Genomic DNA, 24,229 nt, shown 5'->3' with positions numbered 1-24,229 from the left:
GTCAATACCAATTATGTTTATTGTGTACAGCTGCGAATTCCTGTGGTTGGAGTCAAAACAACTAACGCCATGCTTGTCGTAAAAAGCGACTACCGTATTCGACGTAATAAGCGCCCACGGCGATATTTGCTAATGTATCGACTGGTGAACAATCCCAATTAGCACCCCTTCCGATTGATCAGTGTACACAAGACTTATTTATTTGTGCATAATACGCACTCATGTGTTATATGCACCATTAATCATGGGCATTTAAATTCTGGAAAATATATATGTCGTGTAAAATACACACAGATTTTTTTTTTTGTATCATATTAGGCTGTCAGCATAAACCACAATATTATTATATTATTATTATTATTATTATTATTATTATATCTTTCAACTCTGTTGTTTTTTTCTTACCCAAACTATTATAAGGCTAACGCTATTTTTCAGGGCATTATCATTTGCAGAAGCCCGAGGTCTTCCATTAACTGCCCGACGAAGGAGGGCAGTTGAAAAGAGCGAGGGCTTCTGCAAATGATAATGCCCTGAAAAATAGCGTTACCATTATTATAGCTAAAATGGATGGAATTTATTATCAAATGAAAAGAAACAACAATATCGATTTTGAAACATTTACTGCAATCAACACAAATGTCACTGACCCACTTTTATAAATATGGAAACGTCATAGAACAAACCAGATGACGTCACTATTGAACGTTACGTCACCTATCCCTATCCTGTGACGTCACCTAACAACGGGCGTGATAATGGCCCGTCATCAAGTAATATGAGGGCATTATCAACTTACAGTGGCTCGCTCATTTCTGATAACATGCGGGCGTTTTTATGATAATTCTATCCATTTTAGCTATAAATTCTAATAAGAGCCCCCTTTTTCTAATTTTGAGAGCAGCCTGGGCGCTTATTACGTCTAATACGGTATGCTTGTCGTAAGAGGCGACTAATGGGATTGGGTGGGCAGGCTCGCTGACATGGTTGATGCATGTCATCGACCCCAATTGCATGGATCAATGCTTGTGATGTCAATCACTGGATTGTCTGGTCAAGACTTGATTATTTACAGAACACAATCATATAGCTGCAATATTGCTGAGTGTGGCATTAAGCAATAAACAAATAAACAAACTAACAAACAAAAGTGGACCAAACTGCTAAACAACTTAAATGGAAAAATTGAATTTGATTTCCATGCACTTGGTGCCTGAAGACATAGATATTAGGTCCAAATTTTCAATAATAGGTTGCACTGGCACATGATTTATAAAGCTTAGTCGAGCCCTGTAACACATAAGATCTACCGTATTTGACATAATAAGCGCCCAGGGCGCTCTCAAAATTAGAAATAGGGGGCTCTTATTAGAATATTATTTTGATGAAAAAAACAGAGTTGAAGGATGAATTTCGTGGTTTATGCTGACAGCCTGAAATGGCTATGTATGACAGATATATTTTTCCAGAATTTAATTGCCCATAATTAAGGGTGCATATAACACACAAGTGCATATTATACGCGAATAAATAAGTCTTATGTACATTGATCAATCGGAAGGGGTGCCAATTGGGATTGTTCACTAGCCAATATATTAGCAAATATCGCCGTGGGCGCTTATTACGTCGAATATGGTATTATATTAAATTGTACAAAGAAAAGTTTATCCTTCTTCAATGTTTGTGCAACCTTCTCGTAGTGCTAGCCCTTGTACTTATGAAATCTACTGCGATCATATTATTTTGGCAAAGTTATCAAAAAAGATAAAAAAAATATTTTTATGAATTTCCCCCTCATGATTATGCCTGCACCCGTGCCCCCCTACTCTGCTGACATCTCAAATATGAATGTTTCTCGGGCCCATCTTTTTCAAAAGCGACGAAGGACCTTTTTAATTTGACTTTATTGAAAACAAATGGAATGAGAATATCAACCAACAGCTGGACACACTCTGAGCTCTAACACAATGTGAGTTTCAAATGACGCAGAAAATATGAACTTTTCTTCCTTTTTTTCTCACTGGTAATAAAAATGATGCCCCAATGCTTGAGAAACATTTTCTCTTTTGTTTTAGTCTTACAGGAATGTACCTATTGTCTAACAACTCTTGCAGGCAAAACTACAGCTTTTCTGTCAGATCTAGCAAAGGATATTGGTCTAGAATGCAAAGTTGTGGAGGTAAGTTTTGTTAATTTCATAATCAGAAAGTGAATGTATTTGTAAATGTTCTCAATATAAATGGGGTTTCTAGGTCAGAAGAGATCCTCATCAGTTATCCCCCCCATCCGAGGTGTCCTATCGACCAACAGCTCATCAGGGTTAAAAACTAACAGTTTTTGTCCACTAGTCCTTATAATGATAACATATAACGAAACCCTTAAAATGGACACATTTCTACTAGTCCTTAGGATACCTTTACTATTGGGCAGTTTGGTAAGGACTACAGGACTAGTGCCAATTTCTAACGCTGCTCATGTTGTCCAGTGTTGAGGACTGTACAGAGTGCCGTGCTATGTACCGTATTCGACGTAATAAGCACCCAGGGCGCTCTCAAAATTAGAAATAGGGGGCTGTTATTAGAATATTATTTTGGTGAAAAAAAAAAGAGTTGAAAGATCGGAAATTTCGTGGTTTATGCTGACAATCTGAAATGTTTATCTACGACAGGTATATTTTTCCAGAATTTAATTGCCCGTAATAACACACGAGTGCGTATTATATGCGAATAAATAAGTCCTTTGTACACTGATCAATCGGAAGGGGTGCTAATTTGGATTATTCATTAGTCAATACATTAGCAAATATCGCCATGGGCGCTTATTACGTCGAATAGGGTAACTGTAATACTGCTGACCAAGGCTTGACAACAGTAGCTCAACACACTCCTCTTTTGCTGTGCTGTCAGTAGTGACCTTTGCACTTTGACCTTGATGCATGATTTATTTGTTGCTCTGAAATTACTGCTAAAACTTTGCACAGTGGATATTGGTAGTGTTGACATAAAGTTCCTTTAATTTGGATCTTTCAATAATTACTAAAACTAAAATTCATCATTTTATTTTTGAAAAAACAAGGGATCCATCCTTATGCCAGACTTTATTTAATACTTTGTTTACAATTTGCTGATTCCAAAAAAATTATTTTAAAAAAAATTAGAAGCAATGTTGTTTTTATTACACAGATAACTAAAATATTATCAAAACAAACTTATTTACTGTTTCTATGATAAAAATGAAATATTTATTGAACTATAATTAAAACCTTTTGAAAATGTGTCTTTTTTTTTAAACCACGAAATTTTGTATCAAGATTAGATTTTTTTAATCAACAGCTATAAAACCAGATATTTTTTTCATGTCAAACTATGAGCCTGATTCCCTTTTTGATAAAAACTCCTTGCAACTGTTATTGATGTGGCTTGCAATTTCTTTTTTTTCAATAATCTGAAGCAATATTATTTTGTTCAAGAATTTTCAGGAACAATTGCTTGCTTTTGATTAAATCCAAGCATTAATGTTGTGCTCAGCCAAGTCAAATATTGCGGAGAAAGGTTATCTGCATATGGAAACACAGGGAGAATCTGCCTTTCTTTGCATACGCTCCTCATGTGCAAGCTCTGCCGATGTTTGCTTATTGGACTGTTGACCATGGCCGGTAGCAAGTGTTTAGATAAGTAAGATCATTGATGGTTGACATTAATTGGAGAAACAATTACATACTGTCCATTCACAAGTAATTAGGCAATCTTGACCAAGGCCTGAAACAAGATGTCAATAATCTAGGCCACAGTTAGTAGCAAGTAATTTGAGCCAACCTAAACCATGATTAAAAACAAGTACTTGAACAATCTAGACCTTTGAAGGTAGCATGTAAGTAGACAATCTAGACCCTTGAAGGTAGCAAGTAAGTAGACAATCTAGACCCTAGATGGTAGCAAGTAAGTAGACAATCTAGACCCTTGAAGGTAGCAAGTAAGTAGACAATCTAGACCCTTGAAGGTAGCAAGTAAGTAGACAATCTAGACCCTAGATGGTAGCAAGTAAGTAGACAATCTAGACCCTAGATGGTAGCATGTAAGTAGACAATCTAGACCCTTGAAGGTAGCAATAAGTAGACAATCTAGACCCTTGAAGGTAGCAAGTAAGTAGACAATCTAGACCCTAGATGGTAGCATGTAAGTAGACAATCTAGACCCTTGAAGGTAGCAATAAGTAGACAATCTAGACCCTTGAAGGTAGCAATAAGTAGACAATCTAGACCCTAGATGGTAGCAAGTAAGTAGACAATCTAGACCCTTGATGGTAGCAATAAGTAGACAATCTAGACCCTTGATGGTAGCAAGTAAGTAGACAATCTAGACCCTAGATGGTAGCAATAAGTAGACAATCTAGACCCTTGAAGGTAGCAATAAGTAGACAATCTAGACCCTTGAAGGTAGCAAGTAAGTAGACAATCTAGACCCTTGAAGGTAGCAATAAGTAGACAATCTAGACCCTTGAAGGTAGCAATAAGTAGACAATCTAGACCCTTGAAGGTAGCATGTAAGTAGACAATCTAGACCCTTGATGGTAGCAATAAGTAGACAATCTAGACCCTTGATGGTAGCAAGTAAGTAGACAATCTAGACCCTAGATGGTAGCAATAAGTAGACAATCTAGACCCTTGGAGGTAGCAATAAGTAGACAATCTAGACCCTTGAAGGTAGCAATAAGTAGACAATCTAGACCCTTGAAGGTAGCATGTAAGTAGACAATCTAGACCCTTGATGGTAGCATGTAAGTAGACAATCTAGACCCTTGATGGTAGCAAGTAAGTAGACAATCTAGACCCTAGATGGTAGCAATAAGTAGACAATCTAGACCCTTGAAGGTAGCAATAAGTAGACAATCTAGACCCTTGAAGGTAGCAATAAGTAGACAATCTAGACCCTTGAAGGTAGCATGTAAGTAGACAATCTAGACCCTTGATGGTAGCATGTAAGTAGACAATCTAGACCCTTGAAGGTAGCAAGTAAGTAGACAATCTAGACCCTTGATGGTTGCAAGTAAGTAGACAATCTAGACCCTTGAGGGTAGAAAGTAGAAAACATGTTTTTACAGTGTTAGAAATAATTTAAAACCTAAGAAGACAGTCTGGCAGGTGACCCATCAGTGTTGCCTGCCCATCTTCAACGTTACCTGCCCACATTCAGTCATTATAAATATTTAAAAATCACAAAAACAAAAAGACAAATCACGCCTTGATTAAGTTGAAATAATGCAAACTTGAGAATCTACAAAGCAATATAATAAAACTGAATATGTAACTACAGTGATCCCTCGCTACAATGCTCGTAGGGAGTAGATGACCAACAAAACAGTACATTCTCTGCCTACCTAACATGATCTACGTGTTATGGTATGTAGTCTTAAAATAAGCTGCCAGACAGAAAAATTACCAGCCACGGGCAGGCAGGCTGGCAGTTATTTCGGACACTGTGTTGTGACAGGTTTATAAATATTTAAGAATTGGACATACTACATGTCCTGCTGCATGATAAACGACAGGTAGGCTGGTGAACTGTGAGATGTGACTAATCCATGTTTGTCCTGTAACCCTACAACCTTCACTCTGCAGGTTCTGCCGGGCAAGCCGTTTGTGGTGATGACGTGGAGGGGGACGGACCCCGGGCAGAAGTCGCTGATGCTGCACTCCCACGTGGATGTGGTGCCCGTCTTCCCTGTGAGTGTGTTCTGGGGCACTGCTTAATATTGGCGATATATCCCAGTGTTATGGGTTTTCGGCTACATAAGAAACATTTTTAATTTTCTCTTTAATCACTAGAACAACTGTAAAATATCTCACTCAGTTATAAAAGATGACTTGATCTTAAAAACAGGTCATCGTCTGAGTATTTACAATGTCTTTATAAAGCCACACCGCTTGTTATAGCACGAGTCATCGCGATAGCAATGGCCGTCCAGAAACGTATGATGTCTGAAAGCCTATGATCGGCATACTCGAATTCAAGTTGCGAAATAATTTTGGACAAAAAATGGTTTATGGATCCACCGAGCCTAAAAAACTGAAAACTGGAAACAATTATTCTTAAAAGTTTAAAGAAACTTAAAATTTAAATTAAAAATTTTTTAGATGATCATATCAAACAATCTACAGGTTGGTGAAATAAAAAGAAAGAAAGGGATCTATAAGATATATGAATATACTTCGTGAGGCCCATTTCTGTGTCCCCAACATGATATTGCTGGAATATTGCTAAAAGTGGCATAAAAACCCACTCACTCACATAACTGATATTACAGGGCTTTATCTAGATCAGCTCATTGGATATTCTGCCCCAATTCTGCAGCAATTTTCAGGAAAAATTCCCAAATGGAAATTACCGTATTCGACGTAATAAGCGCCCCGCTCCAATAAGCGCAATTGGCAAGTGAACAATCCCAATTAGCACCCCTTCCGACTGATCAACGTAGACAAGACTTATTTATTCGTGTATGATACACACTCGTGTGTTATATGCACCCTTAATTATGGGCAATTAAATTCTGGAAAAATATATCAGTCGTACATAAACATTTCAGGCTGTCAGCATAAACCACGAAATTTATCTTTCAACTCTGTTTTTTTCACCAAAATATAACTCATGTGAGGCCTGGTGGAGGTGACTTGTTTTCGACTTATAACAAGACCATGTGAGAGAAAGAGGTTTACCTATCTTATTGAGTAGAGTGTTAACATTCGATGTTAAGATATCTCCGAAAATAAAAACATATTTCCCCAATTTGTCTGCCAAAGTCAATAAGTTTGGTGGGGGCGGTCGGGTAGCCTAGTGTTTAAAGCGTTCGCTCATCACGCTGAAGACCCGGGTTCGATTCCCGACATGGGTACAATGTGTGAAGCCCATTTCTGGTGTCCCCCGCCGTGATATTTCTGGAATATTGCTAAAAGCGGCGTAAAACCATACTCACTCACTCAATAAGTTTGAAATCGTAGATACTACCCTGTCTTGTTCAAAGCAGTGTGAAACCAATAGATGTTCTTAAGTGATGAAGGTGGTGGGGTAACCTAGTGGTTAAAGCGTCGGCTCGTCATGTCAAAGACCCGGGTTCTATTCCTGACATGGGTATAATAAGTGAAGCCCATTTTCCGGTGTCCCCCGGCATGATGTTGCTAGAATATTTCTAAAAGCGGCGTAAAACCATACTCACTCACTCAAGTGATGAGAACGTAAGAAAAGATAGAAGAACTATATGTAATTAAAATGTTACTTACAGGAGCAATGGAAAGTTGATCCCTTCAGTGCTGAAAAGACAGACAATGGAGATATCATAGCAAGAGGATCCCAGGTATGTAATTCAATACACACGAGCACTTCCGTGACTGTTAAAATACATTGACCATACGCTGTATAATAAGGAAGTATAATAATTTCAATCCTTGTTTGAAAAGGATATTGATGAATCACAGCTGTTACAAGGACTTGAAACGATTTTGGAGGAAAAACAGTGTATGTATATGGATGTATAGTTTTTTGTTTAGTGTGTAACAATTGGTTCTTTATTTGTGTGTGTCATATTGACATTGAGTTGTTAACAGACAAATTGAACTTACAATACAATGTTTGTTTTATTCCAGGATATGAAATGCATTTCAATTCAGTAAGTATTCCATGGATGGTTTTTGTGTATACAATATTATTAACATCCTCATCAGCTTTTCGGGAAATTGTTACTTTTTCACAAAACAGCAGCAGTACCACTAGGATGTTTGTTCGTTAAATTGGGTGTTCATCATGAGTGTTTTCACTGACTGAATTTAAATGTACTTAAGGACCCGTGTCTCAAAACCTGACCTCGGTACCTGATTTCAAATGTAATATTCCGCATGATCAACATTTTGTGAAAATATGTCCAGACACTAGCTGCATTGTTTCTCTTCCATGTTTGCAACATGTGAGTTATCTCCCCTGGTTGGTAACTTTGGTGTTTGACGTTGGTACTCGTATTTATCTAAACTTGACACATGCTTTAGTAGTTCCGTTCCCATGGAGCAATATTCATCATTGAAACTTTATTTTTCTGTCATTCATTTTATGTATTTACTAGCTTGGCCATTGACATCACATTTTGTTGAAAAACAGAAGTGCATGGTGTGATTGATAAATATTCCCTGACATAGGGACTTGAGTCTTAAAAGCGTCATTTCTCAACACTTGATCACAACATTGCTCCTTCAAACACAATCTCATTAAAGTCTGATCTAAGTTGTCGCTGCCGTTAAACAAAGATCTGAGGACATCCCATTACGGGTCACATCAAAACGACCTTTCGCGAACTTTGACCGACCACGGAAATGACTAACAAGAAGTCGACATCAGCCAATTAGAAAGCAGCTTTCTCAAGCTTCATGGCACTCGTTTTAAATATGGCGACTTCCATTTCAGACTACGCTTGAAAAATATGTTGACACAGTTCTCGATTAAAATTTTGAAAACTGAACAAACGAACATTCCGGAAAGTCTAAAATATGGTTGAGATTGTATGGCAGTACTCCCTACGTACTGTGCAACGCCTCCTCCATTCAAATGTTTCTCCCACTGAAGCGAATGATTTTGACGGAATCAGTTGTAAGGGCCGTAACTGTCGTTCGGAATACCCTGTGTTTGCGTTTTCGTTGTTGCATGATCAGAAAACACATTCTAACTGTCACTTTTAACAATCTGGTAAGCGACGCTTTGATTGGTCGGATGAAAGGTCGTTCTGACGTGACCCGTAATGGGTTGACCTCAGATCTTTGTTTGGCGATAGCGAGAACTAAGATGTGATTTCAATGAGATTGCTTCAGACATGAATACATATACGGCTGTTCCAAGTTTTGACCAACAAGTCAACCATCAACTTGGTTCCAGAGAGTTCACAGACCTATACAATTACACAGCACAAACGACAATATTTCTGTGAAACATGTCACAGCCTTGTGACCATCTACCCCATACATTACTTCAATATCGACAGCAGTAGTTTCACAAATAACTCTAACGCAGAGTTGGACTCATTTGACTTCGTTGAGGTGATTGAGGTCTCATTTCATAACTTGACTAGGGGCACGGGTGGCCAAGTTGTCTAAGGCGCCGCAATTCGCTGGGCAGAGTTGCGTCCCTTGGTCATGCCAGAAACCTATGATTGTGGGTTCGAATCCCGGTTCGCCATGATTATGTTTCTAGGTTTGTCATCACCATACCCGTGCTCGTGGGTTTCACCAAAGTGGCAAACGTCTGAGACCTGCATCACTTCGGGCTTTCCTCCAACATTAAGCTGACACGCCGCGATATAACTGGAATGCTGTTAAAAGCGGCGTTAAACCCAACTCACTCACTCACTCATAGCTTGACCAACTTGAAGTGCATAACTTCTACACCGCATATTGGCCATGTGTATGTCGAGACACTGTGAAAACGAATCATCAACTTTATCTCAAAATCAGAAAATATTTGTTCTTGTGCTAAATAAATCCACCACCAAACACATTCGAAACCACATGACGACATTGTTGTGTTTGATTATCTGGTGCCTCTATACCCAGAACAAATTAATTTGATTTTTGGAACCAATTTGACAAATATTATGAGAAAACGAATATGCGTTTTGAATATTTGTCTTATTATTTAGAGTGAGTGAGTATGGCTTTACGCCGCTTTTAGCAATATTCCAGACATGGGCTCCGCACATTGTACCCATGTCAGGAATTGAACTCGGGTCTTCGGCGTGATGAGCGAACGCTTTAACCACGAGGCTACCCGACCGCCCCCTTTATATTTTGAGTACAGAGTGAGCTAAGTTGTCAAGGTTAAAGTAGCAGATGGAATAGAGACCTCTTGTAATTGTCAAATATAAATGTTTCAAAATAATTGAAAATTTATTATGATAATTGTCAGACATGCTCATATGACAAATAGTTTTTTGGATCACCTGTCAAGTGAGCTTGTGTCATGGCATTTTTATGTCATCTGTCTGTCAGTCTGTCTGTCTGTCTGTTTGTCTGTCAGTCTGTCATCTGTCTGTCATCTGTCTGTCTGTCATCTGTCTGTCAGTCTGTCTGTCATCTGTCTGTCTGTCATCTGTCTGTCAATCTGTTTGTCATCTGTCTGTCTGTCATCTGTCTGTCAGTCTGTCTGTCAGTCTGTCTGTCATCTGTCTGTCAGTCTGTCTGTCATCTGACTGTCTGTCAGTCTGTCTGTCATCTGTCTGTCAATCTGTCTGTCATCTGTCTGTCAGTCTGTCTGTCATCTGTCTGTCAGTCTGTCTGTCTGTCATCTGTCTGTCAGTCTGTCTGTCATCTGTCTGTCATCTGTCTGTCAGTCTGTCTGTCATCTGTGTATCAGTCTGTCTGAAACTTCTCAAGAGACTGATCACAAGCGTTTAATATTTTAGTTTGCTTTAGGTTGGATCAGCCAATCAAAATTTGCAATGTTCAGAGATTTTCTCTGATATAAAAACTTATGTCGCTGGACCAGTCACCATCAATCTCTTCCTCCAGATACCTGGAAGCTATCAGACGTCTGAAGGCCGATGGGAAACGGTGTCTGAGAGACATTCACCTCACATTCTCTTCAGGTCAGTAGATTCATTTAAACCAAACTTGGCACATAGATAGGTCATGTGGTGAACTGGTGCCTTTTGATAGTTTTGGATTTTTTTTTAAAAAAACAATATAGTTTCCATGGCAACGACTTTGATATAGACTTAAAAATGCAGGAGTTGTTCTTTTCCAGAGCTGATCTTGAAATACGTACAATATTTCTCCACTAAACTTGGCACATAGATAGGTCTAGTGGTGAACTGGTGCCTTTTGACAGTTTGGGATTTTACACACAAAAAATATTTTTCAAGTTTCCATAGCAATGACTTTGATTTTGATCATACAATATTTCTTGCCTTGCACACAACTGGGCATGGCAGGGAATATGAGAATATGAGAATGAATGTTCGATGTTTGATTCTTATGATATGTGTATATGGTTACTTTATCAAGTAAAGACAAAGGACAACACACAACATTTCCATGGTGTATAAGAGGGCATCATATCAACTGTTTGACTGGCATTTTAGAAGCTGACAAATAAGTAAGGATCGTACACATTTATGGATAACAAGTTCTGTTTTATTCCATATAACGACATGTCACTCCAGGGTGCCGTTGTACAAAGCGATATTAGCGCTAAGGTGATCGTAACTCCCATACATTAACGTAGACTTACGACAGTCGTAGCGCTAAGGTTGTTTTGTACAACAGTACCCAGGGCCCTGTTCCCCAAAGCGATCTTAGTGCTAAGGTGATCGTAAGTCTCATTCTTTAACATAGGCTTACAATCATCGTAGCGCTAAGATTGCTTTGAGGAACGGGGCCCTGGCTGAAAACGGTGTAAGAATCTACATGGAAACGTCACTCTAGCAATAAACCAGAAGTTGTTATCCAATATCCATAAAGTTTTACGTTTTCCATAGGGTATGATAAATTGTGAAATGATGGCTACTGGTGTTTCCTATCAAACACAGTGGATATGTTGACTCCAGATATATTTTTAATGATGGAGATGGGGTCACTCAAGGGAAGTAGCCCACTCCCCAACTTTTATAAATGAATCAGATAGGCCCTATGCTCCTATATCTGCAACACTACGGTATAATTGTCCTAAATGTTTAAATGATAAACAATTACAGTTTAATTGTCCAAGATCTTCCCATTGTTTCAGATGAAGAGATCGGGAGTAAGCCGATGGCTGCTTTTGTGAAACATGAGGAATTCAAAAAGTTAAACGTTGCTTATGCTTTAGATGAAGGTACGTTGTCAGTACTGATGGAAATACTTTTGTTTACACTACAAATCCTGAATTATTTAAGTTCATATTTATGCAAACTTTGGAACAAACTCTAAAAATCTTTTTTAAACAAGATGCATCTATATGAAATATGGCATCTTCCCGAGGCAAGAGAGTTAACTGACTTTAATAGTCCAGTTTCCACCCTTGCCGAACTAGGCTGGAATTACTGGGCTCGATCGTTGCGCCACCAGTGGCTATTATCAATTATGTCCCTTCTAAGCCTCTCCAATTGACCAATCAGATTCTACCTCTTGTATCACTTGCGTTTGCTTCACACAAAATGGTGGCGCCCAGTCAGGACGATCTGATCGATAATCAAGATCTATATTGTGATAAAACGGGTCTAAAACCGTGAAATGCATCAAATCACATGAGCACCTTGATTAAAAACATGAAAAGATTTGGAAAATATCTGCTGACAATGAGTTGGCGATGCACATGCTCTGCAAATCCTGCAATCGACCAAAATCTGCACGACAGTTTACGAACAGGATTTCGATTTCGTAGCGCAATTTTGATTGGACTATGCATAGACTCGTTAGTCCAGCCAAAGTCTAACTCCATAATACCAGCCTAGTTCGGCAAGGGTGGAAACTGGATTTTATAGTCAGTTAACTCCTTTGCCTCGGGGAGATGGGAAATATGGATGATGAGGTAGCGTCCCATGTCGTTAAGATAAATCCTGGACAAGATTTGATTCTCGCAGAGGAGCAAAATGAGAAGTCCCTTCTTGCTGTGCCCTATTGTCCTATTCCTGGAATACTGCTTTAAATGGACTTCCGTCCGATGGGGACTCCAGGATAGAGTTGGTCCCTTGCAACCTATGCTGGTCATTAGAGGCTACTTTGTGGATTGGGTGGTAAGGCTAGTGACTCGGTTGATTACATGTCATCGTGTCCCAGCAACCTGGGATGATACTCATGATGTCAATCACTGGATTGTCTGGTTATAGACTCGATTATTTACAGACCACCGTCATATAGCTGGAATATTACCAAGAGCATTAAAAAAAAAAGAAGCTAAAATGGTGTAAAACCCTACTCAATCACACTTCATCTTTGATGAAAAGGGTGCACATGGGTTTCACCGAAGTGGTAAACGTCTGAGACCTGCATCACTTCGGGATTTCCTCCCACATTAAGCTGACATGCCATGATATAACTGGAATACTGTTCAAAGCGGTGTTTAACCAAACTCACTCACTCAATATTGAAAAGTATAAATCCACAAATCTGTTTAACTCTGACATATTTCATAGCTTTAAAGGGGGCACTGGTGGCCCAGTCGTCTAAGGTGCTGCGATTCGCTGTACAGAGTTGCGTCCCTTGGTCACGCCTATGATTGTGGGTTCGAATACCAGTTCGCCCTGATTATGTTTCTAGGTTTGTCAGCACCATACCAGTGCTCGTGGGTTTCACCGAAGTGGTAAACGCCTGAGACCTGCATCACTTCGGGCTTTCCTCCCACATTAAGCTGACATGCTTGATATAACTGGAATACTGTTAAAAACGGCATTAAACCCAAATCACTCACTCATAGCTTTAACAAACTAAGGAAAACTCTTTTATAGCAGTACACCATCATTCCTAAACATCAATGGATGAGATGAAGGAAACAACTCACCTTCAGTACCAAGTAGACACAATTTGCAAGGATGCTTGACAATGGTATAAGGATCTATACCGAAACGTCGCCTTTACAGTAAATAAAGCAGTTATCCATAAATTGCATCTTCTTCATCCGTCAACTTCTAAGCAATGTCTATAAAACAATTCACCTGCAATAGTACCAGTATATATGATACCGTCTGGCAGTGAACCGGCAGTGACGGAGACGTATCACATCACATGCAATGTTATTCCCACTTCATCTTTAATCTGAGAGAAAGTGGGCAATATGGTTGCTCCAGGTGCAGACCTCTTGAGTTGATCAGCTAGTGGGAGGACACCTAATAATGGCACAAGTTATGCAGCCCTCTGCACGAACTGAAGTCTTTGACCTGTCTTCAGTTAGTTGAACTCTCCCATCCTAGTGTTTAGTTTGGATAAAGTCATCGTGATGTATTTAAAATTGTTTTCAGGGATTGCCAACCCTGGGAAGGAATTCCGAGTGTTCTACGGCGAGCGCTCCATGTGGTGTAAGTGATGGGTTCAGGAATCAATATGATTATCAGAAAAGTTTCATTGCTTGTTGTACAGAGTTAGGCTTAAAAAAATAAAAGAATTGGTTCTCAGACTTTTGAAAATATAGTACAGGCAGGTGGTTTATTGGTGGGGAGGGGGTGTTGTTCAAACAAGTATGTAATGAAATAAACAATTGTGTAACCAAATAAACAGTTGTGCACAATCAACCTGGGAAAGGGCCTCCCTACATAAATGTATTCCTTGATGAGTAAAATACTGGAAGGCAGTATTTGACAACCGTTGGACTTGGAATATTTCAGGATTTTGTTTTGTTTTTTTTAAATGGAAACTTTATGATGATGTGGGCTGTGCCTGAGAACCAAGACTATTATTTTTTTAGCCTTAAGTGGACATACAGGAAGCACTTTTTTGTCAAGCAGCAGGTTTGGGGTATTATTTCAAGAATACCTTTTGACTTCGAGATGAGTTCAGAATTATGAAAAAAAAATGTAATGAAAGTTTTAAATGTATGGATCGGACCTTTAAGACATACAAAAGAAAAGAATTTATTGAATTCAGCTTTTTGTTATATTTTATTTTTGCCTGTTTCATTTAGATAATTTCATCTATGAACCAAAAGAAATTAGGTTTTGCTTGATAAGAGAAAGTAGAAACAATATATTTTCTGTTTTTGATGTTTGGAAGATTGATACAGAAATATAAACACTGAAGCATTGAATTGAATTCTATGGAAGCCTTCGAGGTCCATTTCTGGTTGTAGGAATTAATAATAAATCCCCAATAATTTGAGTTATTTTGATGCCATCTTGGCATTTACAGAAAATCTGTCCAAGAAGTCCTAAATATGATATGATCTTTGGGAGAATTTGCAGAAAACAAAACCTGAAACCAACGTAAACACCCCAAGGCTATTCCTTTACTATATTGATAAATATATAATAAAAAAATAGAAATTGACCAGGGTGCCGTTGTACAAAACGACCAGGGTGCCGTTGCACAAAACGACCTAATGCCTCAGTCATATTTGGCGTGGCGCCCATTTGTTGTTTTGTTTTTGTTTTTTCTTTTTTCTTGACATGTTATGTTGAAATTTTAACTTAGTATCTTGAAATTTCAAGATAATTTCGAAAAAAATAAAAAAACAAATGGCCCTAAAAGGCTTCTGTAGAATTCAGCATTTTGTTATCTGAAAAAATGTAAATAATATAAGGCCCGATAAAAACGTTTTTGCCTGTGAAAAGAAAATAGAAACATTAAGTTTATCAGTTTAGATTGAAAGGCATTTTCTATTTATTTCCTCTAAAATCTCCTGTTAAAAAGTAAACTACAGAAAACTAGTAAGTAAAGGTTGAAAAACGCATTTTTGAAATCAATCAAATTTTGTTTTTTATGTAACATATCATGGAACTGTTTTAGAACCAAGTGAGGTATTTCATGGTTGACTGCATATTGGAGTAGTTCAAGTTTTTACCCCAAGTATTTTTAATATTCTATCTCTCCTTGAAGTGTGTGACATAACCATCCATTGGTTCAAGGTCAGGACACTGTGACAGATGTCTGGCAGTATTGTTTATGTGCATTTGCACTTCTGATGAAGCAGTTCCTTGTCTACACCCTGTCTGAGCTGTTTTACAAATGATAAAAACATCTGCAGATGAGAGATGTCCTAAATTGAGAACGAAGGGTTCACCAGATGCCGAGCACTGTGTCCTGCACACATACAAGTTTAACACTGATACAAATAATGTACATCTCTAGTCCTGGGGAATACGATTGAGGATGGCTGTTCGAATCATTATTGCAGATTGTATGTTTAACTGATGTTACTATTCGAGTGAGGAATTCTCTCTCAGTTCATAGTATCATTGGTTCATTTTCCTCCATCAATACTTCAGTAAATTTCTCAGCAATCAAGGTTAGCCAGCGTGGGCCTCTATGTTCCTGCCGTGGACCCCGAAATATTTATGTTAACGAGTTCCCTAGGGTTGAAAATAGAAACACAAAAGTCCATTTCTGGTTGTAGGAATTTTTAATAAATCCCCAATAATTTGAGTTATTTTGTTGGCATATTAACAGAAAATCTGTCCAAGAAGTCCTAAATATGATCTGATCTTTGGGAGAATTTGCGGAAAACAAACCTAAAACAAACTTAAACACCCCAAGGTTATTTCTTTACTTTATTGATAAATATATAATAAAAAATAGAAATTGACCAAGGTGCCGTTGTACAAAACGACCATGGTGCCGTGTAAAAAACGACCTAATGCCTTAGTCACATTTGGCGCGGCAGCCATGGGGTCTAAAATATCTACGGCCAATAGCAATTATAGGGCCGCAACAGCATTCCCACTGTCACAATCTGTAGCAGTCACATATGTTAGGCTAGCCGCACGGCATATTTCGAATTTGTGGAGACAGAAAACATGCAGCTGCCGTACGGCCTTTGAAGTGATGACGCACGGTCGCCTTAGGGCGTCCCTGCGGCAGCCGTAGGTTTTTGACAAATACCAAGGTAGCCACACCGGGACCATACGGAGACCGTGTGGACAGGGAGTGAGTGAGTGAGTATGGTTTTACGCCGCTTTTAGCAATATTCCAGCAGTATCACGGCGGGGGACACCAGAAATGGGCTTCACACATTGTACCCATGTCGGGAATCGAACCCGGGTCTTCGGCATGACGGGCGAACGCTTTAACCACTAGGCTACCAGACCGCCCCACGTGCGAACAGAGGCTACCGCTACACAGGGCAGCCGCACGGCAAACACAAGGCCACCGTACGCCCTAGGGCGACCCTAAGGCCACCGCAGATCGTCTGCGGACACTGCAGGTATCTCTCCGTTTCAGGGGGGCTACAGCTGCCGTATCCTGGCCGTAGAGCAAACGTGACTGAGGCATTGGTGCTACGACTGTCGTAAGTCTGTCGTAAGGTATGGGAGTTACAATCACCTTTGTGCTAAGACTACTTTGTACAGCAGCACCCTGGTGTTATGACGATGTATTTGTGAAGAGCAATTATACATTTGATGGTACTGATATAGTAAATGTTTTATTACTCTCCCACCGCTGACCAAACACTATTTCTGTGTGTCTAGTAACGCTGCAATAGTCACAATGAACAAAACCGATTCAATATTTGTGTCCCATTAATTCAGTGATTTGTTTGTGTGAGGTTTGATGAGTTCAATCCTTTGATAATCAGACCCTGGGGGCTGCTTTCCTGGAGAGGATAATTGATTGACAAACACTCGCCCGTCTACCATTGACAGTGATTGTATGGGTTGCACTGGGCAGCGAACCTGTGCACTCACGATGACTTTCACAGAGGCAGAATTTCACAATTAGAATACATGCATATGTTTGTTAGACGATGTTGTTGCCAAAGCAACGGTTTGTCCAACTGGTGCCAAATGTATTGTCAGACAAGGTGTATTTTTAAAACTGGTATCTATAATGTCTCATTATGCACACAATTAGAATTATTGTCTCAAATTATGTCTCTTCCAATTCTGCAAATGACGTTTTTATGATTTATGATTATCAGTGAACGAGACAGCTTGTATGCAATATCAAATTTTAAACAGGATTAGAAATATTAAATCATAAATTCAAAGCTAATATCTTGGAGCTTGATACACATGTATTGCTGAATTGAACTACCTTACTATAAGTCTTCCATGAAAAAAATTATATTTTACCCACTTTTAGAGTTTGAAAATCAAAGTTTGATAAATGAGTCTCAAGTCATTTTTTATGTTTTTGTTTTTCCTCTTGTGATGTGTCCTAACAAGTAAAAGGGTAATCCCCTTTAATTAGATATGCTGAGTTCTACTCAAATCCATACCGCCTCTACCATCATACCATATTACTCAGAGAATGGTAGGTCGATGGTTCGATCCCCTGACCACGTTTTACCAAAATACTTTAAAATATGGTACTTGTTGTTTCCCTGCCTGGTGCTTGGCATTAAGGGGCTAAAACAAGAACTGGTCTGCTCAGAGTCAGTATACTGTGTCTGAGTGGGGTATTCGTGTTGAACTGCGGCATGGTATCTCAGTGTGCTAGCACTATGACTGGTGGTAGTCTGGACTAGTACAAGCAACCACATACACGTGCAAGGACATCACTATGTAAGGGCAGTAATCTTGAACTCGACATTAAACCCCATTTCAGCTCGACTTAAACCCCATTTCACCTCAACTTAAACCCCATTTCACCTCAACTTAAACCCCATTTCATCAACTTAAACCCCATTTCACCTCGACTTAAACCCCATTTCACCTCAACTTAAACCCCATTTCACCTCGACTTAAACCCCATTTCACCTCAACTTAAACCCCATTGCACCTCAACTTAAACCACATTTCACCTCAACTTAAACCACATTTCACCTCAACTTAAACCCCCTTTAATCAACTTGAACCCCATTTCACCTCAACTTAAACCCCATTTCACCTCAACTTAAACCCCATTTCACCTCACCTCTACCCATATCTGTCCTAGGGGTCCAGGTGACCTGCAAGGGGCAGCCAGGTCATGGGTCAGGGTTTATAGAAAACACTGCTGCTGCAAAAGTGGTGAGTATTAGGCTAAAAAAGAAAATAGTCTTGGTTCTCAGGCATAAAGTTAGCCGCATGATTCGTTTTTATTTCCGTTTTAAAAAATATTAAAAGTTCCTTAAATATTCCAAGTCCATCGTCAAATACTGTATTCCAGTATTTCAATCATCAAGGAATACATTTATGTAGGATGGTTGGTTGGTTGGTTTGTTTGTTGTTTAACGCCGCACTCAGCAATATTCCAGCTATATGACAGCGGTCTGTAAATAATCGAGTCTGGACCAGACAGTCCAGTGATTAATATCATGAGCATCGATCTCACTCATCAAGGAATACATTTATGTAGGGAAGCCCAGGTTAACTTTATATTTGGTTACACAATTGTATATTTGTACACATACTAATTACAACAACCACCCCCCACCCCACCCCACCCCACCCCCTAAAAAAACAAAACACCGCCCGCTTGCACTATGTTTTTGAAGCCATTGCCTGAGGACCAATTCATTTGTTTCTTTTAGGCTTAAAGAGAAACGATAAATGCCTCATCAATGCCTCATCAATCACATCAACAGTATATATGTAATGATCCCAGAACAGGTCCCCAGGATCTCATGCGTGTTGTAAAAGTCAACTTATGTTTGTTTGTTTGTTTGTTTATTGTTTAACCCAGCACTCAGCAATATTCAGCTATAGGATGGTGGTCTGTTAATAATCAAGTCTGGACCAGACAATCCAGTGATTGACATCATGAGCATCAATCCATGCAATTGGGATGCGATGACATACAATCAGCCAAGTCACAGAGCGTGACCACCCAATCAACTTTGTTACTTCTTTTGACAAGCAGAAATTATTTTATACAAATATATTTGACTTTCAACAGTGAGCGCAAGCTTTGTTAAGTGTCTGTCTTTGTAGACATTTTAAATTGTTGACTACATATTACTACAGTATTATTAATATTTTATATTGTAAACTGTTGATACACTTGTCTGCATTAACTGCTAATGGATGTGATTACCTACATGAATGTTTGGTAACACTGTGTGTTTCCTGGGCGGTCGGGTAGCCTAGTGGTTATAGCATTTGCTCGTCACGCCTAAGACCCTGGTTTCGATTCCCGACATGGGTACAATGTGTGAAGCCCATTTTTTGGTGTCCCCTGCCGTGATATTGCTGGAATATTGTTAAAAGCGGCGTAAAACCGTACTCACTCACTCACTCACTCACTCACTCACTCACTCACTCACTCTCAAACGTTTAACTCACATAAAACTTTCATATTCTTTCCCTTTGGCAAAATGCTACATATGTATAATACCGTATTCGACGTAATAAGCGCCCAGGGCGCTCTCAAAATTAGAAATAGGGGGCTCTTATTAGAATATTATTTTGGTGGAAAAAAGAGAGTTGAAAGATAAATTTCATGGTTTATGCTGACAGCCTGAAATGTTAATGTACAACAGATACATTTTTCCAGAATTTAATTGCCTATAATTAAGAATGCATATAACACACGAGTGCATATTATACGCGAATAAATAAGTCTTGTGTACATTGATCAAATTGGAAGGGGTGCTAATTGGGATTGTTCACTAGCCAATACATTAGCAAATATCGCCGTATTACATCGAATACGGTATTGAGAAATGTCTTACCATCAGAATATTAATCTAGATGCAAGTGTTTGAAATAAAAAATATTAGGCTGCAATCAGGATCCAAATACTTTGGACTCTTCAGGCCTCATTTAAAAAACTGCAGCTTATTGTGACAAATATATTGACACTTGAATTTACTGTATACGATAAGGACCCATACAAATTTGTAACTACAGGCCCAACACGAGATTTACCTGCCACAGGCCTGCAGGCAGGTGCTTATTTCAAACACTGAATAGGGATAGACATAAACCTAGACAGTCTACTAGCCCGAATAGCGATAGTGTTTAGGAACATCCCCAAAATGGTCGATATTGTATAATATTGAGAAATCTCTAACCATCAGAATATTAAATTAGACACAAGTGTTTTCTTATTTGAAGAACATATTGTATCTACTGAGTGAGTGAGTTCGGTTTTACGCTGCTTTTAGCAATATTCCAGCAATATCACGGTGGGGGACACCAGAAATGGGCTTCACCCATTGTACCCATGTCGGGAATCGAACCCGGGTCTTTGGCGTGACGAGCGAACGCTTTAACCACTAGGCTACCCGACCGCCCCTTGTATCTACTGAGGCTGAAAGCTCCACCATCAGTTGTTTAATCAGTTAAATTACTCTGTTTGTTTTTAGCGGAAAGTGATGAATAGTTTCCTCCAGTTCCGTGATGATGAAGAAAACAGGTACGTTGACTACACACCGATATATTTTGATATTATCAGGCGGTACAGATGTAAACGCATGTAAACACATGTAAACACTCTGGCTGAACCTGTAATAAACACAAAAATCATGTATGCTAAGAAGCTCCCCATCCCTGGAATACACGCAGTCAAATCTTCTAATGTGGCCTTTGTGCTCTGAGCCAAACAGATAATGATCTGAGAAAGATTATGTTCGCTTAATAAATGTTGATGTTTTTATGTGACGAGCTTGTTAAGTGTGCTTTATCATGAATAGATGCAACATTAACGATAATAGGCCACATGAAATCAATTATTTGATTTTCATCAAATTTCTAACATATGCGAGGTGTGAGGCATTTAGTTTTTATGTTTTATTTAACTAAAAACAACTGTGTACACTAACTGTCAAGGGTGTGATTCACATGTTTTGATAGAAACAAGCAACTACATATAAAATTAAAAGGAGCCCCAGTGAGAACCTATGGAAAATCTAGACTTGCTTTATTTATGGCTTTAGTGTTACGGTAGGGGTTGGGCGAAATGGAAAATAATATGGTTCAGGGACTGTGAGACAGACTACTGTAGAGATTTATTTCGTGTAGGTACTTGCAACAATATATGAGGTGAGGTGATGTGTTTGTTTTGTTTTTGCTTGTTGTTTTACGCTGCACTCAGCAATATTCCAGCTATATGACGGCGGTCTGTAAATAATCGAGTCTGGACCAGACAATTCAGTGGATATCATGAGTATCGATCCATGCAATTCGGATACGATGACATGCATCAACCAAGTCAGCAAGCCTGACCATCCGATCCTGTTAGTCTCCTTTTACGACAAGCATAGTTGCCTCTTACGGAAAGCCTGGATTGCTGAAGACCTACACTATCCCAGATATTCACGGGTTGGGGGTGTTTGGTAGTGAAACAGGCTGGCATCTAGGGCTGAGACGAGTCCAAATTTACTAACCGGGTACCCACCCCCCTATTTCCCAACCCGGGTACCCGCTGGTCTCAAGGAATAGGGACAAAATGTCCGATTGGGAAATGTTTGACCTTACTCCTGTCAAAATGTATTTAGTTACACGTATAAACCGATCATGGATTGACTGAAGTTGACTGAAGTTTTACCTCTATTCAAACATATAAAAACAGAAAGAATGTGTGCATAGTCAGAAAGAAATGCAAACATTTGTCACTTGCCACTAGCCATAGAGTTCTAGTTAATGTTTGCCATAAGGCAATATAATCACGTGACTAATAGCAGGTCCACACAGTATCCGTCCCAGCCCTATTGGGATCAAGTTCGAATAATTAATGTACAGGCAAGTCTCGTTAATCCGACACTCATTAATCCGACAATCGGCTTAATCCAACACTAATCAATGATGGGAACCGATTAAATCAGTGCTAGTTCGACCCATTATTCCGACAGTCTCGTACTCCGACTCTGACACACCTAATTTGCAACGAATTACCGAAATCACTCATTAATCAGTCTTGTTAATCTGACACAGTGATCAGCCTACTCTGTGGTCAACTACCTGCGAGTACACAGCCAGTGTTTTGATGCGAGACGAATCGGCGGGTAGCTGCATGTTATAACGGCTGCAGAGATAAACTTGCTTAACAATAAACAATTAATGCTTTAAATAAAGAAAACAGGATAAATCACATGCTTAGATTACCTCAATCTTATTTATATTTATTTTATATTTTTTATTACGTGTTTAAATCCTTATCTATCGTGTAGTCGTCCGATTTTCGATCACGAACGTTGATACTAATAAATTTCGTTTATCCGACATACTCGTTAATCCGACATAATCATATGCAACCATCGATGTCGGATAAACGGGACTTGACTGTATTATGGCTTCGTGTGTTTTTCCATTGTAGATTGAAATCAGATCCGAATCTAAGTCACGGGGATGTGACCACCGTTAACATGACAATACTGAAGGTAACAATTAATGTCGTTTCAGCACACGTTATTGTTTTGTTCAAATGACATTTATTTTTTCAAGGACAAAGATTAAGTGGTGAACTTCCTGTATTATTTTAGTAAGATCACAAAGACAAAATATCAAATAAGCCAATGATGTAGACCTCAGACCTAATTATCATTAAACACACAACAGATGAGGCTGAGACATACCATATTCGACGTAATAAGCGCCCAGGGCGCTCTCAAAATTAGAAATAGGGGGCTCTTATTAGAATATTATATTAGTAAAAAAAGCAGAGTTAAAAGATAAATTTTGTGGTTTATGCTGACAGCCTGAAATCTTTATGTACCACAGATATATTTTTCCAGAGTATAATTGCCTATAATTAAGTGTGCATATAACACATGAGTGCGTATTATACGCGAATAAATAAGTCTTGTGTACATTGATCAATCGGAAGGGGTGCTAATTAGGATTGTTCACTGGCCAATATATTAGCAAATATCGCTGTGGGCGCTTATTAGAGCGGGGCTCTTATTACGTCGAATACGGTATTTTATTTCAATCATATTATTGATTCTAGTATCAGTTGGAATGATTAATTATCCCCCGAGGACGAGGATCTCGAAATGGGTGCTGTCCTTCCATCTGTCAAGCCTTGCTTCCGGAGCATTACTCAATATAGCATTCAATATGTCTGGCAAACATCTTGGCACAGTGTCTGGCTAACCATGAACTAGTACCTTTTGCTTTTCTGAATTTTGCAGAAAAGGAATTTCTGGTTTCGAAGACAGCAAATTACAATCAATGATGGGTTCTAATCCAAAAATAAAGAACCATTTTTGTTTCCTGATTTATCAGCGCTCTAGGGTAGCCTAGTGGTTAAAGTGTTCGCTCATCACACCAAAGATTAACTTGAATTTTTATCTTATGTATGTTGAAATTTCAACTTAGCATCTTGAAATTTCAAGAAAATATCAGATGTTCCTAAAAGGCTTCCGTATTTTGTTGTCAAGCGCTTGAGTCTTTTACTCAATAGAACATAACATTGACGGGATACAAGTATCTCATGCTTGAGGTCGTTAACAGCCAATGTTATTACTATTACTGTATTTGACATAATAAGCGCCCAGGGCATTCTCAAAATTAGAAATCGGGGCTCTTATGAGAATAAAATTTTGGTAGAAAAAAAAAACAGTTGAAAGATCGTAAATTTTGTGGTTAATGCTGACAGCCTGAAATGATACAAAAGAAAAGCATATTATAACGACGGATATATTTTTCAAGAATTTAATTGCCCATAATTAAGGTGCATATAACACACGAGTGCGTATTAAACACGAATAAA

General features: G+C 38.8%; 2 protein-coding genes across 3 annotated transcripts in view; one reads left to right on the top strand and one right to left on the bottom strand.

The window, feature by feature from the left end:
* LOC139444756 (orexin receptor type 2-like) overlaps positions 1–24,229 on the bottom strand; it is a 149,320-nt gene that overhangs the window by 59,159 nt on the left and 65,932 nt on the right. For both annotated transcript variants that reach the window (XM_071225696.1, XM_071225698.1), the window contains exon 2: positions 7,274–7,303. The gene's annotated coding sequence lies outside the window, so the exon portion shown is untranslated. The remainder of the gene's footprint in view (positions 1–7,273; positions 7,304–24,229) is intronic.
* LOC139444757 (aminoacylase-1A-like) overlaps positions 1–24,229 on the top strand; it is a 36,751-nt gene that overhangs the window by 724 nt on the left and 11,798 nt on the right. The window contains exons 2-11 of the mRNA XM_071225699.1: positions 2,115–2,179; positions 5,618–5,722; positions 7,276–7,347; positions 7,637–7,659; positions 10,538–10,614; positions 11,754–11,840; positions 13,963–14,019; positions 18,530–18,603; positions 20,883–20,932; positions 22,832–22,895. Of these exons, the coding sequence (XP_071081800.1) occupies positions 2,115–2,179; positions 5,618–5,722; positions 7,276–7,347; positions 7,637–7,659; positions 10,538–10,614; positions 11,754–11,840; positions 13,963–14,019; positions 18,530–18,603; positions 20,883–20,932; positions 22,832–22,895 (674 nt within the window). The remainder of the gene's footprint in view (positions 1–2,114; positions 2,180–5,617; positions 5,723–7,275; positions 7,348–7,636; positions 7,660–10,537; positions 10,615–11,753; positions 11,841–13,962; positions 14,020–18,529; positions 18,604–20,882; positions 20,933–22,831; positions 22,896–24,229) is intronic.

Source organism: Haliotis cracherodii, unplaced genomic scaffold, assembly GCF_022045235.1.
Source record: "Haliotis cracherodii isolate W230 unplaced genomic scaffold, xgHalCrac1.p SCAF_6, whole genome shotgun sequence".
In the NCBI taxonomy this organism is placed as follows: domain Eukaryota; kingdom Metazoa; phylum Mollusca; class Gastropoda; order Lepetellida; family Haliotidae; genus Haliotis; species Haliotis cracherodii.
This window is presented reverse-complemented; position numbering and strand designations above follow the sequence as displayed.